Here is a 17,872-nt window from a genome sequence, read left to right as displayed (position 1 = left end):
AGGCTAATGAATGATCAATTAATATAATACTTTATACTTTTTAATTAAATCCATTTTATGTATAAATTCAAGTTATAATTACGGATTGCTGAATTTTTATACTGTATATAATCATACACTCAAACAGGTATACATGCCGGGTCATTGCGCGGTAAGGGAACGTGACTAAACTCCAGACAGGCGAAAACATCAATGCATGCTTCGAGGAAAAAGCGTCTGACAAAACGCAATATTAATCTATTAACTACAAATAAATCAATGAATTCAAAAATCTTATTTCAGATATCTCGAAGATTATCGTGTGTGACCAAACCAGCAACTGCTTTCCTTGCTGATCTAGGCAGTTAGCGGCTTATTTTTTAAAAATTATTTTAATAAACGCGTACATTAAAATATTACTTGGTTAATTTAACTGTAACGTATAAACAGCAACGACATATTCTTCTTCCACATGTATATTCGTTTTCTTTTTATTATTTCCTATATGAATAATTAGACTACCTTACAAGTGTTACCATGAGGAGTTTATTTCTGTGGCATGTCTAGCAAATTCAGTAAGGGATCTCTATTATGTGACCAAAGCTTGCACTCCTTTAACAATAATTGCGCACGTCAATTATTTACCGTTATTGATTACCAGAACACCGGTCCTAGCCCATGTTGCGCCCTAGGCGAGCATTACCACTGCTGCCCCCGACCGAGTCAAAGAGAAACTGGCTGGCAAGTCGGCTCCCCCTCATAAGGTGGCGCCCTATGCGGTCGCCTGTGTCGCCAGCCCGGTTGATTACATACTCATCCATCCTGCCATTGAGTCCCCAAGAATAAACATATATGTGACATAGGTTTAAAATCACTGTTTATGTCTTGGGGCAAAGACAAAACGTAACTAGTTAAATTTAATGCTGCTTATCTTGAACAGGGTCGCAGGGCATGGGAACCCACTGGATGAGTCTATGACAAAGTACGCACACACTATGTGTAATTTCGGGATGGTGTTTAACGCAATTGCACGCATTTGGGGTGAAGGGAAACCGCAGCACCCAGAGAAATCACACACAACACGGGGAAACGGGGAAACTTTGCACACAGAGCAGAAATGGGATTTGAAACGCCAAACCCGACTAATCTGACACCATTACCGGCAAAGCATCTCCTAACTATTTATCCGATACAGAACTGTGCCAAGAAGCTTATATGAGGAAGCACAGGGCACAAAGCACCGCAATACGGCGAATATAATGCCAGTCCATTACATGCAGGACGCACACACGAACAAATGAGTAATTTAGACAGTCCACTTATCTATGTGTCTTTATTCTGGTATTATCATGAGTAGAACTTTATAAATAGAATACACCAGTAAATGAATAACAGTAAAACTCCTAGCCAAAAATCTATAATCCATTGAATTACTTAAGGATTTTACAGTGCGGAGTCAAATCAATTTAGGTGATAATTGTAGTGCCATCTGGTGGTATTTCATCCTAATAGCAGTTGCTGAAAAAAAATGCATTCAGTGTTTTAGAGATAAACAACCAGCTTTTAACAGAGAACAGACAAAATATGTGACCAAGAAGCTAGCTAGATTTCATATGTATGAGGGCTAGACAAGATTCAATTTGAAATTAAAAATGGTTATTGAAGCTTGTATAACTATTAAAAATAGACATGCTTTTTAAAAAAAAGGTTGAAATTAGTTTTGACATGTTTAAGGAAAATTAGTCCATATATGTCAGACATTTATAAACAGAATCACACCCCCTTGGTCATATCTGATACAAAAATAGTGTATAATAAGATACAGTGGAAATATAACAAGCCAAAATGTCTTTATATCTTTTCAAAACTTAACATCAACTCAACGCAACCCTCACGGCTGTATTTACAGTGTTACTTTAAAACAGCTGTGTCATAATCCATATATCTCTCTTCCAATTCTTATCTTGGACAGTCACAGGAGAGCCTGCGGGCCCATCTCAGGCAGCACAGGGGAGGGGTACACCCCAGACGGGATGCCCGCCCACTACAACGCAGATACACTTACACACCACAGGGGACGCTATGTTACCAATTAGCCTAAATGCATGTGTGTGGACTGAGCGAATAACCAGAGTACTCAGAGCATCCACTCACATGGCACAGGCGGGATTCAAACCCCCAACCCTGAAGGTGCGAGACAACAGTGACATTCAGAGCCACTGTGGCACCTGATACCATAACGTATGCATAACAATGGAATGGAGTTTATTGAAAACAAAATCTAAAGCTCATTCAATACTATTACTGGCAAAGCATTCTTCTAACTGGTTATCTAATACAGGGTTGCAGCTGGGACAGCACAGAGGCTTGAATGGCATGCCAGTCGATCACGGGATATACACACAGACAATGAGCAATTCAGACATTTCATCTACCCACTTCGTTTTGGACCACAGAGGAAAAAACGGAATACCCTGAGGAAATCCACACGACTCAGAGACGATGTAAGCTCCAGACACAGAACGGGGCGGAACGCAAGCCCCCGCCCACAGGTAAACGAGGCAATAATGCTACTCACTCGACCACCATGTCTCTCAGAACGATGAGTTTAAACCAGTGTTTCTTATCCCAGTTCTTGGCGACCCCCAGAATGCCCACCATTTTTACTGCCTCCCAGCTCCCTGCCAGTCAGTCCACATCTTTGAGCTGGTAGGGAGCAAAAACATGGACTTTCTCAGGGTCCCGAGGACTGGGTTGATAAACACGCATTTAAACAAAATCTAGGAAGAAACCACAGTGTTACCCAAATTTTCTCAAGTGGGATTTTCTTACATGTATGACATTCCACGCTGAATTAGCATGGAACTCATTCCACTTCATAATTATAAATAGCACTGTCTTCAAGTACAAATACTGTCGAAAATCATTTTATTGCTATAAATGAATCGATTTTGCTTGTTTTATAGACTGTCCATCACTCACACCAGATCTGATCGGTTAGAAACTGAAAAACAAGACCACAGTTGTAAAGCTGGGATTTCCCCCAGTATTTTTAGTAGGTCACTTGCTACCCCTACATTGTAACTAAAGATATAGTAAATTAAGCTCAATAGGCGTAACATCCAATCAGAGTTACAGGAAAGTGTTGCCATGGCTACAAGATTTCTGAAAGAACACCTTGAAACAAAGTCCTTTAGCTAAATTTGTATTGTGTTGTTGGGGTTAGGTTACATTAAAGCGGCTTGGATATATGGAGATTATCAGTCCTCTAACTGATATATTCGATTTATAGCAACTAGAAAATGAATGTACAAAATGTTAAACTGTAACTTTCATGACCTGCAAAACCAAACAGAAAGCTCCCGAAGAGGGCTGTGACATCACTGGGAGCTCTGCTAAGCTGATGCTTTTTGGTGGTCGTATGTTGGGTCCATAAGCTCTATTTCTCTGGTGTCTGACTCTCCTCCTCCCCGTCCTGTGCTGCAGGGTCCGCACCGGGCTGCGACCCCTCTGACATCGTCTGCTGCCCCCTCTTGGGCACAAGGAGGTACTCCAGCTCCTCGGCGCTGACAGCCACCTTCTCCGGCTGCAGCCAGCGCTTAAGGTGTTCCAGAGCACTGGGGGGGGGGGGGGGGGGCAGAGGACAATGAGGGGCACTGCACCCATGCCACGTTAACCTCCTCTCACTCCTGATACAGCCCCAAACAAATGTGCACCCCCAGCTCTTTGTTAGGCCAATACCTACCTCTAACCTATATGCATTAAGACAAATATTCCTGATATGCAACAGATACTGTAACAATGCAAATTACTGCTGTACTCAGTGTTTAGTGACTTTAGTTTTTCAATACAATCGTGAAATGTATTATATTGTACTAATTCTATGTGAATCTTTTTTTGTATTAAAAATCTTGATCCAATTCTTTGATATTTAAATCTTGAGATCCTGAACAACCAGAGTAAAAATTTATTACAAACTATTTATTTTAATTCAAAGTATAGTGAACTGCAACATTTCTGAAAAGTAATGTAATTAATGCATAGTTACCCGTACTGGTCAGTAGCTCAGGAGAATATACAAGCCCTCAAAGTCACAGCTGAACATCATAATTATAGGACAAGTAATACCGTAAACAGGTTTTAACCACTAGACACCATTGGTACTATGAGAAACTATATCCCCTCTGTAAAAATATATGGCATGACACTGTGTGACTTTACCTCTGATCAAAATCACTCCCATCCTGAAAGGGATCAGATGCTGGTGAATCATGAAGAAATCTATCCCAGCATTCCTTTTTCGCCTGTGATAGGGTGCGAAGCATCTCCCGTGATGTCACTTCCTGAGACTGGCCCTTGATTCTCCTTAACCGGTTTTCTGGGAGGGAGAAAAGGAACTTGGGAATGGATATATAAATCTGACGTCTGAGGTGACATGTCAAAAGTAAAGCAGAGTGTGAAGCATCCAGACTGAATGGTACCTAAACTGGCAATGTACACGTCTGAGTCGGCCATCGGCGCCCAGGGGTTGAGGGGGGGATTTAGAGGGACATTGTACTGCCCACTTCCCAGCCCTGTGTCTTCTAATGGTGGCTGAAAGGAATCCGTGAATTCTTCAGCCTCTTGCCCTTGGGGCTGCTGGCTGGCCAGCCCTGGGCAGATTTCTGACCATAGCTCATTGCTAGAACGAGCTTCACGGCTCTCCAAATCATCGACCATACCTTCAGGACAGTCAGAAGGAGAAGAGGGATAATATTAGAAATTTGGAATCCATGAAACTACAGGGGTATTATTATTTAATATACATTTTATATGATAGAAAACTTACATCTGGAATTCACGTGACTTTCACTGCAAACATGGCAATGTGAAAAAATTACTTAAAATACTTGGCTTACCTGAACCACTACACAAGCATTAATACACATCCTGTTATTTTTATTATAACGGCTTAAGTAAAGGGGTTTACAGTGCTTTAGCATACAGAGTTAGATTTGTCTTGCCTAAATCAGGTCTATTGTCTAAATTACTTAACTGGAGGACGTAGCCGACGTAATAGCAAGTCATTTTTCATAAGGCGAACTAGTATGTGATGTTCTACTACAAAGCAAATGGGTTAGTGTCGCATGTTAGAGGAAACCGTACGGAGACCAGTATCTTAAGTTTGTAATATAAGTTGTAGTAATCTTTTAGCAACATCTTAATACATATCCTGGTTTGAAAATGTATGGAGCGACTCCAATCATCGTTACCTCGCAATGGCAATACAGACCTGAACACTATTTCTAGGTAAAGAGATATACTTAAAGGCACAATATATTGCATATTGAGAAATATCTGAACTTGTCTTACCTTACGCTAAACCGGGCCCCAAAAATTCTATGTACTTTGATAAAACAATATGTGACACACGATTTAACTGTTATTTTTCGTTTATTTACACTGAAGCTGGACGAAGAGGATGACAGATAATTTCTCGAACCTATAGGTAAGCGCTGGCATATCCTGGCAAAACGTGATTCGATGACCAAATTGTCATTCAAAGATACTCGCGATCCTATTGGAGTAAATGCCAACTCGTTCGAAATGTTATTGGACAATAATCTGTCTTTAGTTCAACGCGTGTCACGTGAGTGCACTGCCGTAAAGCGAGGTTAAATATTGTAAATTGCGTGTGACGAAGATTACCTGTAGGTAAGTTGTGGTGACTGCAGTTAATGTGGCGCTTGCACTGTAAACATTTAAGTTGTCATTTTTTTTTATCTCTTACGAGTACTCACGATCATTTAAACTATTGTTTGAAGCAAAAATTGCAGTTCTTAATCATAGTGTTTCAGTGAATATTGCGTTATCTTTTATTTCTGTGCTTAATCTTAAAATATTCCCTCCTACTCTTGCTTTTTCTTCTACGTAGGAATGGCATTTTTATTTTAAACTGCTGATAGCATTCTCGGCGCATGACATGGAGGTCTGCATAACAATATAAAGGATATAATGCAAACATGTTAATGCTTCGACATCTAGTGCGTCATGATAACCCAGCATAATAACCCAAATATGTACGATTGATGTGTCGAATATCACATCGTCAGCATTTCTCTGACATTGCATTGTCCTTTTCGTTCTTATTAATCCGATTACACACTTGAACTGTGTTATAAATAAAGGGGCTTCCTCTTGCAACTCAAAACGGTCTTTGAAATTGGTTAATGTTAAAATGACTGCACTTTGTTGACAGGGTATCTAGGGTTCAGGAGATGAGATGAGAGCTCTGTCCGGATTGGCTGCGGTGGCGTTCCCCATGGGTGTGCTGCTATCGAGGACCATGGCGTGGATGTCCAGTGGAAGAACACATCCAGAACTGGTCAGCCGCCTGAGAGGTCAGTCATAAACCTGATGTGCTTTAAAATGATCTATCTATCTATCTATCTATCTATCTATCTATCTTCATTTTCTGTAACAGCATGTGCTATTCATGGTTGTGTGTGGTCCTATCCCAGAGGGTATGGGAGCAAGGCAGAAAACAACCCAGGATGGGGTGCCAACCCGTCACAGGGCACACTCACACATGCACACCTACAGGCAGTTTGGTAACTCCAGTTAACCTCAGCATTGTTTTGGACTTATGGGGAGAAACCGGAGTTCCCAGAGGAAACCCCATGACGGCACGGGGAGAACATGCAAACTGCACACACACGGAGCCATGGTAGGGACTCCAACACTGGTCACAGGGGTGTGAGGCATCAGTGCTAATCACTGTGCCACCTGTCTATCTTAACCTATCTAATTATACACAAATTAATTCTGTTAAATAATGAGTTTGAGGTTCATTACTGTCAAAAGGCCAATAAAAATAACGAAGTTTTTCCATCTTTTTCCCAGTGACATGTCTAGTTAACATTTTCAAATGTTGTTTATTTAAAGATAACGGGGTTATCAAATCAGACCGAGTTTTTGAGGCCATGTTGGCCACTGACCGAGGGTTCTACACCAAAGAGCACTCCTACGAGGATTCCCCACAGTCCATAGGTAAATCCCCCCATGACCTGCTTTTCGATTTTAAGGTAGACACATAGCCCAGTGATACCCTGCTTAGGTTTTTATTAGTAATGCAGGTTTATTATTTGTTTATTGCAGGCTACCAGGCTACTATCAGTGCCCCTCATATGGTGAGACTGATACAAAGTTTGATTTAATAAAATTTGCTTAAAAATAAACTAATATATACAATATTTTTTACTGGATTAGGTTAGGGAGCTGTGCACCGTGTCCATATCTATACTGGAAACTTTAAAAATGTATACTGTAGATATTCACACGCAGTTTTGCAGATGTATTGATAGGGAATGTTTCCTAGGGTTTTGCAGGCAGCTCAGTTCTGAAGTCTGGCTGTTCTCATAAATGCTTAGCTTAGCTTAGCTTAGCGTATCATTATTACTATAAATACAGCTAAGTGACTTTGTCTTTATGATTGGGTTTCATGGCCAGAGCTTTTTAGTTCTGGTAACACAGGCAGAGAACAGTATGGCCGTTAAGGTAGCCAGATGATCAGTCCTATCCTCCTGAGACCCAGGGAAAAAAGTGTCCTTCAATTGTAGGTTATTTGTCTTTGGAGGAAATAAGACATCTTACAATTTAGATTTTTTCTAATTTATTCTTATTTTAATTTCTTTAGTGCACAACAAGAATAAATACGTTTCCCAACATCAGTGAAAAAATAAATGCAAAAATACAACGTCCTCTACAATGGACATAAATGAATAGGTCGGGTCTCAGGAGGATATACCTGCTAATAAACTTACATTGGAATTAATATGCCTGCTAAATTGCCATTGGTTCTAAAAGACTGGGTAGATGTCAAAGGTTTGCCTGCCTGTTTGTGTTTAGCATGCCCACGCCATGGAAGTACTGAGTGACAAGCTAACTGAGGGGTCCTCGGCCTTGGATGTGGGATCAGGGAGCGGCTATCTCACTGCCTGCTTTGCCAGGATGGTAGGTCGGTTAAAATGTTCACAGACCCTATATCAGTGTTTCCCAGTCCGGATCTTGCGGACCCACAGACAGTCTACGTTTTTTGCTCCTCTGGGAGGGAGCAAAAATGTGGACTGTTGCAGGAAGCTTGGAGAGAACAAAAACCTGGACAAACTGGCTCCCCGAAGACCGGACTGGGAAACACTGCTGTATGTAATAGGATGAGTGAGTACTTGAATAACTTTTACTACAGCTACATCAAACTTATGTTAAATATAAAATAAAAACATAATTTATGCTGTATAAAGAAAATGGAGCACATTCAGAATTGCATTTGGATAATACAAAGTGCTTTTGCTTTAATTGTCACCTTTGACTCCTTCCTGAACCCTTACCTACGCTCGCAGGTCGGACCCACGGGAAAGGTGGTGGGTATTGACCACATACCGGAACTGGTGCAGGCTTCTCTGCAGAACCTCCGTGCCGATGACCCTGAGCTGCTCGATTCAGGACGTGTCAAACTGATCAGTGAGTCACTTAGCCGAGGCATCTAGCTGATGTGCCAGATTTTTGTTTTTCTGTCGTTTCTCGGTCAGTGAACACTCTCACACCTCAATTTGGATTTTTTCTTTCCAGCATTTTTTGTGTTCGCTCTTCATAAGAAATGCATTTCCCCCACATTTCTACCAATTTGAGATTTCCAGTTAATCCCTTCCTGAATCTCCTTCACACACACACACACACACACACACGTCAGCTCTGGAAGGGTAAAAACTAGTACAGACCAACTCTTCCTGTATATGTACTGTCAGCCACCCAATTCTTTTTGCTGTATGGGCCACGGGCCTCACTGTGTGGCATAATAGACTCTGCAGAGGGCAGCATTCACTCAGTTCCACCCACAGCCCTGCTGGCAACAAACGTCTCCGCAGAGGGAGGGGAGGGAAAGGACACCAGCGGGCAGCAACGCCCTGCTTGATCGGCACGCTGTTGGGGTTTCCAAATTTTTTTGAATATTATTTCTATTGTATTGCTGTTTTTCTTGGTCTGGATTTGTACTTTCTGGACCTGACCTTTCCACCTCTACTCGTACCCCATAATTTCCAGGGAGTGGCTGCAGGTTCACCGTCACTCTGTGCTTGATAAGCATTATGGGGAACATTGCATTTACGCAAGTTTGTTTCCACAGCAGTTCAGGTAGTGCTCTGTTAGCGTCGAGTGAGGACTGTGTGTAAACTGTATGTTCCTCTACGTCTGTCTCTTCTCAGTGGGTGATGGGAGGCTCGGGTTCCCAGATGACGGCCCATATGATGCCATCCACGTCGGAGCTGCCGCACCTGCTGTCCCCAGAGCCGTATGAGATGGGCTGGGTGTAAACCTGGGGATTATTACAAGTCCACAGCAAAATATGTCGCATGGCTTTACGATTAGACATCCTTTCAGAAAGAGCAGGGTCAAATCTGACCCCCCAGGAGATATGAGTAGATTGATTAAGTAACAAATTGATGAGAACTAAAATAAACTACCAACCAAAATCTGGCTTCCTTGTCTGTAGTGGATACATTTGTGTGACTTTGACAGATGAAATGAAAATAAACGTCCTTATGTAAGCAGACTGCATGCGGCCATCTTAAAGTTGAGTGTTTCCAGCCCCATTCACCAAGCCGCAGGCTGCTCACGGTCCCCACAGTCAGGATGGAGCGTTTCTTCACCCCTGGCTGTGTCCCTCCCGCAGCTCTTGGACCAGCTGAAGCCTGGCGGCAGGCTGGTGCTGCCTGTCGGCCCGGAGGGAGGGAGTCAGGTTCTAGAGCAGTATGACCGCCAGAGCAATGGTACGTTCTCCAGGAAAGCTCTCATGGGTGTGATCTACGTTCCCCTCACTGACAAGAACCACCAGTGGCCCAGGTAATCCCCCAGAGACACCGGATTTTCACCTTGGAAATTAACTTAATGCACTGAAGAATAATGCTCCCTGTGGTCATTCATTTATGATTGTGCACAAGGATTTTCACATTTAAGGCTTATTTCCATCTCAGATGCTTTAAACGTGGAAAAGATTGCAGAGTTTCCCCAGTCTTCTCCCAGCAAACATAAGACAGGGTCATCCCTGGAAGGGACGTCTCTAGGGACACAGGTCCATAAAACCTTGCATTGTCTTCAATTTAGTTTCTAATCATTTGAAATCACTTTTAAGCAAATATGTTTGATTTAATGTTTCCAGCTTCTAGTCTGGAAGTTTCATTGCTGATCAATGCTATGTTTGTTTCCTCCACCCCGGCACCCCCCACCCAGAGGTGAGCTCTGACTGCAGTGTCATTGCCCCTGCAGGAGGTGGCGCCCTTGCTGCAGTTCTTGAGTCCCACATAATCCAAGGGGGGGGGGGGGTGTGCTTCACCACTGTCTTGACCTGCTGCCTAGCAACACATGTGAGAGCGCCTGCCTGCCTACAAAGCTTTATCATCCGTATTTTAACAGGCTGCAATTAATCAGCCCTTTGGCATCATTGAGGTTTTGGTATGACACATTTTACATTATACACAGAATGAAAAATGTTTGTATTTTTGCAGAGAGAGAATGAAGGCATAGCTTTTGGACCTCATGTAGAAATGTATTTTGTATATAATCCAGCGAACAGTTCACAGTATCACAGTAAAATCGTAAATTGACAATATCCACTGTCATGGATTTTTTTACCCATTGTATGATGTCCAGTATGGTGTAAATAGTATGAAACTTCCATTTAATGTTGAAATGGAATTATCTACAGAATATTTTGAGAAGCTTGAATGCCCCAGTTTTTCTAAAAAATAAATCTGAATATCACTAGATCTTATCCAGAGAACTTGACATTGAAGTAGGACTATCATTGCAAGTTAAAAATGTTTGATACTCAAAAACAAAATTATCTTAACATGCTGAACATAACAGACCAATGTCTATAATCAAAAAGTACTGGTAACTCACAGAAAAGAACTAAATTTGCCAGAACATTGATGCTGCATACCCTGAAATGATTTGTAAATTAAACTGTGATGTTATTAATAATGTGAATAATAAAATTAAATATTTGCTAATCTTATTTTTTGTGCTTCATTTCTTCAAATGCCCAAAACCTCTATTTTGTTTGGTTAACTAGAACTGGTGCCATAGTCACATTTTATGTAACTGTGACTTAATTTTATTAATTACTGTTACCCATGATACTTTGCAAATACCGGAAACCACTAAGTTCACTAGTCCCTAGTCAAGGCAGAGAAATATACTGAAGACAAACAGGACGGGACAGTGAAACTGAAACACCTAGTTTTAGAATAGGTGTTTATTTTAATTTAATAATAAAAAAGTGGCCAGGTCACTGCATGATGCGATACTAGTGGAGGGAATCGTTTCCTGACTTGCTCCTCCAAAACTCCCCAAAGTGGCTCAGATCTATTCAGATCTGGTGACTGTGCAGGCCATGGGAGATGTTCAACTTTACTTTCATGTTCTTCAAACCAGTTACCAGTCTTGCTGTGTGTATTGGTGCAATACCATCCTTATATATGGCACCACCTTCAGGATACAATGTTTGAACCATTGAGTGAACACAGTCTTCCAGAATGGTTCGGTAGTCCTTGGCAGTGACAGGGTTGCCAACTCTCACGCATCTGCCATGACAGTCACGCTTGTGCAAGACATCTTATAGCAAATCTACATTATTTCATTATAAATCCAAAATTAGCTATATCTCTTGGGGTAGTTTATAAACCCTACAGACTATTTACAAGGTAATAAAACTGTTACATGTAAATGAATGTGCAGACTAGTCTCGCATTGGAAATCTCACGCAAGCCCGTTGACCAAAGTTGACAACCCTGCAGTGACATGCCCATCTAGAACAAGTATTGGGCCTAGAGAATGCCATTATATTGCAGCCCAAACCATCACTGATCTACCTCAGTGCTGCACACTGGGTACACAACAGTCAGGGTGGTTGGCCTCTTTGGAGCTTCTCCCCACCGTAACTCTCCCGGACATGGGAAAGACAGTGAAGGTGGACTCATCAGAGAACAACACATGTTTTACAATGACCACAGCCCAAGATTTGCGCTGCTGGCACGAGTGAAACTGACGTTTGGCATTAGCACAAGTGACAAAAGTTTATGTCCAGCAGCTCGACCATGAATATGGACCTTATTGAGCTCCCAACTAACAGTTTTGGTGTAACCAGGAGAGTTGAGGTGTACATTTAATTCTACACTGAGTTGGGCAGCTGTTAGTTTATGTTACTTGTGTATAATCCAGGTTAATGCCCATACATCCCTTTCAGACAGTTTCCTCTTGCGTCCAAAATTACTCCTGTTGGATGTGGTCCGTCCTTTGTGTTGGTATGCCGACATTACCCTGGATACCATGGCTCTAAATACACTACAAAGACTTGCTGTCCTCTTTTTAACTGTAATCTGTCTCCAATTATGTTGTGTGGTGTGCAATATTTTATGTACAGGTGTGCTATTGCTCTGCTAATTCAACCTTCACACTCTGCTCTTACTGATGGAATGTGCAATCAGTGAAAATTGGCCACCAGGCTGCACACATATAAGTGTGAAACCTCAAACACTATATTGCACAGTGTTTTAGTTTCAATGTCCAACTCCTGTAGGGCCTGCTGGGAATTTTGTGCCCTGTGCTTCCTGGGATTGGCTCTTGATCCCCATCTCATGACCAAGCGGTCAGCAGATAGAAGATGGATATTAGTGCATGGCTAGTATCTGGGCTCGTATTTCCAAGGTTTGGGATTTGAATCCTGTGTGTGGAGTGAAAATTTGTGTGACTAGAAGATTTGGAGACTCCAAACTCCTCATGATCACGTGCTACATAAGTAGTTGGAAGATGGATGTTTTCATTGCTGCAGAGTGAATCTTACCTCATAGATGCTGGTAAGGTTGAGGGCAGCTACTCCAAATATACTTAAACCATAACTGGGGTAAGAAAATGGCATTATGGGTAATTAGCAGTCATGGGTACCACATGGGATGTATAATGTGATGCTTGAGATCTGGTAGTTATGTATACTTCCTGTGTGAATAAGGGTGTCACAAATGACCAAAACATGGCTGTGAGAATCGATTTCGATTCTGCTGGGAAGCATATGAGAATTGTACAAAGGGAAAATAAACTTTTGAAGATCTCCCCTTCATGGTTGGGGGTTCAAGTGGAAAGACACTTAGGACAAGAAGTCCTCCAGATGCTCAAAGTACAGTCTTGAAAGTTTCCTTCTGACTGAAGGATGTTTAGAAGCATGGTTACACAGAACATTGGAGCCGTAGAAATTTTCAGGGTAGGATTTAAAATCGATTGGATTGTGCTAGGGGGCGGGGCAGATTTACGTATATTCGTGCTTATTTACAGCTGTTATAACTGTGTTTCTAACTACATGAAAAAATGTACATACAGTATTTACCAGTTAGAACGATTGTTCATACTAGTATTTACTATTCATTGTCAATGCTGCAGGTGGCAGCAACGAGCCACAAAACACTTTAGTACCTTGATATTTCTACAGAAGAAGAGGCTGATGACGCAACTATGCCGCGACATTAAACGAGAAAGGACCCTGTGTTAACTGGCGTGGAAAAACTTCATGTGGTTTTCACTGGTGGAAGCAGCCAGTGTGTTCTCTGTAAATTATGCTAAGAAAGCTGCCGGCCGTTTATTGTACGATGGAGTGAGGAATAACAGAAGTAAACTGATTACGGAAGCCATCGGTGCTGACAACAGCCAAGTCAGATGCATTAAGGCAATTGAATCACTTGGCCGGTGGAAGATAAATCCCAAACGTGGTTTAACGACTTGCTGTAATATTCTGGGATCCGGTCGGCATATCGGACAGCTATATACAGGCAGACACTCAGGGTTTCGATTAAGGGAGATGGACTCTAATGAAATACCAAAGGCGTTAACTGAAAGTAACGCTGAATCAGAACATACTGGAAGCAGTCTGAGTGTAAAGGAGAGCGGTGAGAAACGTAAAAGCGATGAGACTGATGAGCCGGGGAAAAACTGCCGTGGAAAGAGGAGAAGAGGAGGGGGAGGTAAAAACCTTCGTCCGGGGGAAAGATACGTACCTCCACCTCAGAAATTAAACCCCGGCGTTAGCTTCAGCGAAGAGCATTTTCGGGAGACCACTTACTACTTCGAAGGTGGCCTCCGCAAAGTGCACCCGTATTACTTCGATTTTAAAACTTACTGCAAGGGCCGCTGGATCGGGAAAACCCTCATGGAGGTTTTCAGCAGCGAGTTCCGGGCGGAGTCACTGGATTACTACAAGCAGGCTGCCCTTCAAGGACGCATTCGTCTTAACGAGACACCCGTGGACGACCTTAATATCACTTTAAAGGTATGATATTAGATCCTACACTCCCACTTAGTCTTTCAGGTATTAATGAAATATGAGGCCTGAATATCAAAGTGTATGCTTTCCATGAAGTGTGTTTACAGTTTGTTTGATTACCTAGAGGTGTGTGTTTCCTGTGATCAAATGTGGGGTCTTCTCTCCTCTAGAACAATGACTTCCTGAGGAACACAGTCCACCGGCACGAACCTCCTGTGAGCTGCCAGCCTTTGAAAATCCTGGAGGACAATGGCGAGGTGCTGGTTGTGGACAAGCCGTCCTCACTGCCAGTCCATCCCTGTGGTCGCTTTCGTCACAACACAGTCATCTTCATCCTGGGCAAGGAGTTTGGAGTGTGTGGCCTCCACACAGTCCACAGACTCGACCGCCTCACCTCAGGGGTGCTGCTCTTTGCACGCACTCTGGAGGTGTCAAAGAAGTTAGACCAGCTCGTGCGTGACAGACAGGTAAGGCTGGCCTCACGCTGATCACCAGGATAGCTACTATAGGACAATTCCGCGCAAGTGATAATCAGCAGTCACCACAAAACAGAGCCAGACATACTGTCATATTCACCTGGGCTGTGACTGATAAGAGCAAAAATAAGCTATCAAATATTAAGAACCCAACTTCTGCTTATCCAGTAAAGGGTTGCAATGAGCATGTCCCATGAAACACAAAGCAGGACACACACTCAGTAACATAATCACACACTGTGGGTAATTTAGATACCATAGTTTATCTAATATGTACTATTCCAGAAATCCTTATCTGCTGGTGTGGTACCTTCTGATTGGACGCATGCTAATATAACGCCCATATTCAGAAAAGGGGATAGAAGTAATCCTGCAAACTATAGGCCAATCAGTTTACCTTGCATAACTGGAAAAGTAATGGAAGCTATAATCCAATTGAAAATGGTAGATTACCTGGATTCAAATAACATTCTGAGGGATAGCCAACATGGATTTAGGAGAGGTAGATCCTGTTTAACTAATTTACTTGAGTTCTTTGAGGAAGCTACAAGAGAAATGGATCACAAAAAGGCCTATGATCTACTTAGATTTCCAGAAGGCCTTTGATGTTGTCCCCCAGAAACGGCTCTTGCTTAAGCTCAAAGCTGCAGGGATTCTAGGAACTTTAGCAGCTTGGATTGGAAACTGGTTAACTGACAGGAAGCAGCGAATAGTTATGAGGCACAATGTCACAGTGAGCCTGTGTTCATAGTGGGGTACCGCAGGGTTCAATTTTAGGACCACTATTGTTCCTAATTTACATTGATGATATTGACACCAATACATACAGTAAACTGGTTAAATTTGCAGATGACTCCAAGGTGGGTGGTGTAGCAGATACTGATCTAACAACACAGAGGCTACAACGGGATCTTGATTCCTGGTCTTAGAGGAATATCTTATGAGGAGAGGTTAGCTGAGCTGAATCTGTTTAGCCTCAAGCAAAGGAGACTAAGGGGGGACATGATCCAAGTATATAAAGATTCTAACAGGTCTGGATGCTGTTCAGCCAAATGGCTACATCAGTATTAGTTTAAGTACTAAAACTCGTGGCCGTAAGTGGAAATTAGCGGGAGAACACTATAAAATGAATTTGAGAAAGCACTTCTTCACATGGCGCGTAGAGTATGGAATAGTATTCCTTTTAGTCTAGCACAAACTAAAACCCTGGGTTCCTATAAATCAGAGCTAGATCTCATGTTAACAGCTCTGAGCTATTAGTTGAGTTATCCCCAAACGAGCTTCATGGGCTGAATGGCCTCCTGTCATTTGTAAATTTCTTATGTTCTTAACTGTATATTTTTGCTCTTGGCCGGGAACTGTAACTCCCTGAAACAGGCTGCTTGACCATGGCGAGACCCTTCTAAACTCTACACACCTTCACTATGGATCTCAGGTAGTAGGTGGTGTACTGTTATGTAGACCTGAACGTTATTGGTTCTGCAGGTCCTGTGACCTTCCTAGGACTCTCTGGCAGTGGCATTTGACCTGATTTGCAAATCGAATAATTTTTCTTTGCTGGTGCATTATATTTAGGTGTTGTCTGAGCTACTTGACCAGATTGCAAAGCAGTTTGTGAGGATGCTTTCAGTTGCACAGCAGTCAATAGTTCAGCAGTGTTGGTTTAACTGTGGCAGTAACCTTGGGCCTTTAAGAAAATCAGATTTATTTAAGAGACGCCATTTGCCGGAGCTCGCAGTCCTGTGAAGATCTTCACTCGTAGCATTGTTCACCTGTAACTGAGGTGTTTAAAATCTGCACCTTTATACATCCTACAGATGGAGAAGGAGTATGTGTGCCGTGTGACTGGCGAGTTCCCAGAGGGCGAGCTGGTGTGTGAGGAGCCCATCCTGGTGGTCTCCTTCAAGGTGGGCGTGTGCCGGGTTGACCCCAAGGGGAAGCCGTGTCGGACAGTGTTCCAGAGACTCAGCTGGAACGGCCGGTCCAGCGTGGTGCGCTGCCAGCCTCTCACGGGCCGCACACACCAGATCCGCGTCCACCTGCAGTTCTTGGGTTACCCCATCGTGAATGACCCCATCTACGGCTCTGATGCCTGGGGACCCCACCGGGCTAAGGGGGGGCTGGTGGGCAAGACTGATGAGGAGCTGCTCCGAGCCCTGGTGGACGAGCATCGCTCCAAGGAGAGCCTGCATCTCCTGGACCTTCCGGACGAAGTGCTGCCCACTGGTAAGAGTGTTGAGCAATTGCTTGACCCTGACTGCGGTATAAGGGACGGATCTTCTGCTACTTTGCCACCTGACAATGACCCTTGTGGGAAAAGTGATGCTTTAAATAACTGCAATGTGAAAGAGACAAGCAAGGGATGTTCTGACTCAAACTCCCCTGATTTTGATTCCCATGATCAGAAGAAAGCTGAAGATGGGTCAGTAAACATAGGCCTGCCTGCATGCGAGTCGAACGGTGACAGCAGTACAACGGCAGTGCCCACGGGCACACTCCTCACAGCATGCATTGCTGGAAATGAAACAGCAGCTCCAGCCAAAGAGCCTGCCACCCTTGGACCTGCAGAACCCGACCGGGACTCTAGCCCTGTTGGGTCTGTGTCGACTGTGAAAGATCCTTTGTGTAGTGAGTGTAAGATTGTGCGGGCAGATCCCACTGAGGAGGATCTGATAATGTATCTCCACGCGCTACGATATAAAGGTCCCGATTTCGAATTCTCCACACGCCTGCCAGACTGGGCCAGAGAAGACTGGGAGCAGGACTGAGCAGGACCCACACTGCCCCTGGCATGTGCCGTGGTGTGAGAATGGCTCTGTAGAGGTTTTATGTTTAAGAACCAAATCTCTGGAATTACCCAGAAATATATTAATAGCAATATGGGCTTGAATATGGAAGACACTGCAGTCTAATCCCTTTTCTTTCTTTTTAGACTGTATATTTTCCCTGCCTTTCTGTTTTGAATAAATAAGTTGGATTCTGATTAGTATTTTATTTTAGGCAACAAGTTGTTAAATTGCTATTGGTGACTAATAAGCAAAATTCCAATATTTAACAAAAAAATTACCCTTAA

General features: G+C 42.9%; 3 protein-coding genes across 6 annotated transcripts; 2 read left to right on the top strand and 1 right to left on the bottom strand.

The window, feature by feature from the left end:
- Positions 1–1,296: 1,296 nt before the first annotated feature.
- On the bottom strand, positions 1,297–5,479 carry ccdc32 (coiled-coil domain containing 32). Its single transcript, XM_023828393.2, has 4 exons — positions 5,332–5,479; positions 4,461–4,700; positions 4,201–4,357; positions 1,297–3,596 (listed from the first exon to the last, which is right to left on the bottom strand). Exons 2-4 carry the CDS (start codon positions 4,696–4,698, stop codon positions 3,419–3,421), a joined length of 573 nt encoding a protein of 190 aa, XP_023684161.1. The 5' UTR covers positions 4,699–4,700; positions 5,332–5,479; the 3' UTR covers positions 1,297–3,418.
- Positions 5,480–5,587: 108 nt separating this feature from the next.
- pcmtl (l-isoaspartyl protein carboxyl methyltransferase, like) lies at positions 5,588–11,029 on the top strand. Of its 4 annotated transcripts, none has more exons than XM_023828390.2 (9): positions 5,588–5,673; positions 6,218–6,359; positions 6,904–7,008; positions 7,117–7,148; positions 7,867–7,971; positions 8,358–8,478; positions 9,219–9,304; positions 9,686–9,855; positions 10,279–11,029. In XM_023828390.2, exons 2-9 carry the CDS (start codon positions 6,242–6,244, stop codon positions 10,304–10,306), a joined length of 765 nt encoding a protein of 254 aa, XP_023684158.1. In that variant the 5' UTR covers positions 5,588–5,673; positions 6,218–6,241; the 3' UTR covers positions 10,307–11,029. The 4 variants fall into 4 exon arrangements, with proteins under 4 accessions (XP_023684158.1, XP_023684159.1, XP_023684157.1 ...); XM_023828391.2 differs by having other exon boundaries at positions 10,243–11,029; XM_023828389.2 differs by lacking the exon at positions 10,279–11,029 and adding an exon at positions 9,987–10,236.
- A 2,479-nt stretch (positions 11,030–13,508) lies between these two features.
- On the top strand, positions 13,509–17,782 carry rpusd2 (RNA pseudouridine synthase domain containing 2). The gene is made up of 3 exons (XM_023828501.1): positions 13,509–14,329; positions 14,494–14,790; positions 16,617–17,782. Exons 1-3 carry the CDS (start codon positions 13,574–13,576, stop codon positions 17,565–17,567), a joined length of 2,004 nt encoding a protein of 667 aa, XP_023684269.1. The 5' UTR covers positions 13,509–13,573; the 3' UTR covers positions 17,568–17,782.
- Positions 17,783–17,872: the final 90 nt, after the last annotated feature.

The sequence above is a fragment of the Paramormyrops kingsleyae genome, chromosome 14, assembly GCF_048594095.1.
Source record: "Paramormyrops kingsleyae isolate MSU_618 chromosome 14, PKINGS_0.4, whole genome shotgun sequence".
In the NCBI taxonomy this organism is placed as follows: Eukaryota; Metazoa; Chordata; class Actinopteri; order Osteoglossiformes; family Mormyridae; genus Paramormyrops; species Paramormyrops kingsleyae.
Note: the sequence above shows the minus strand (reverse complement) of the source record. Positions and strands in the feature narration are given on the sequence as shown.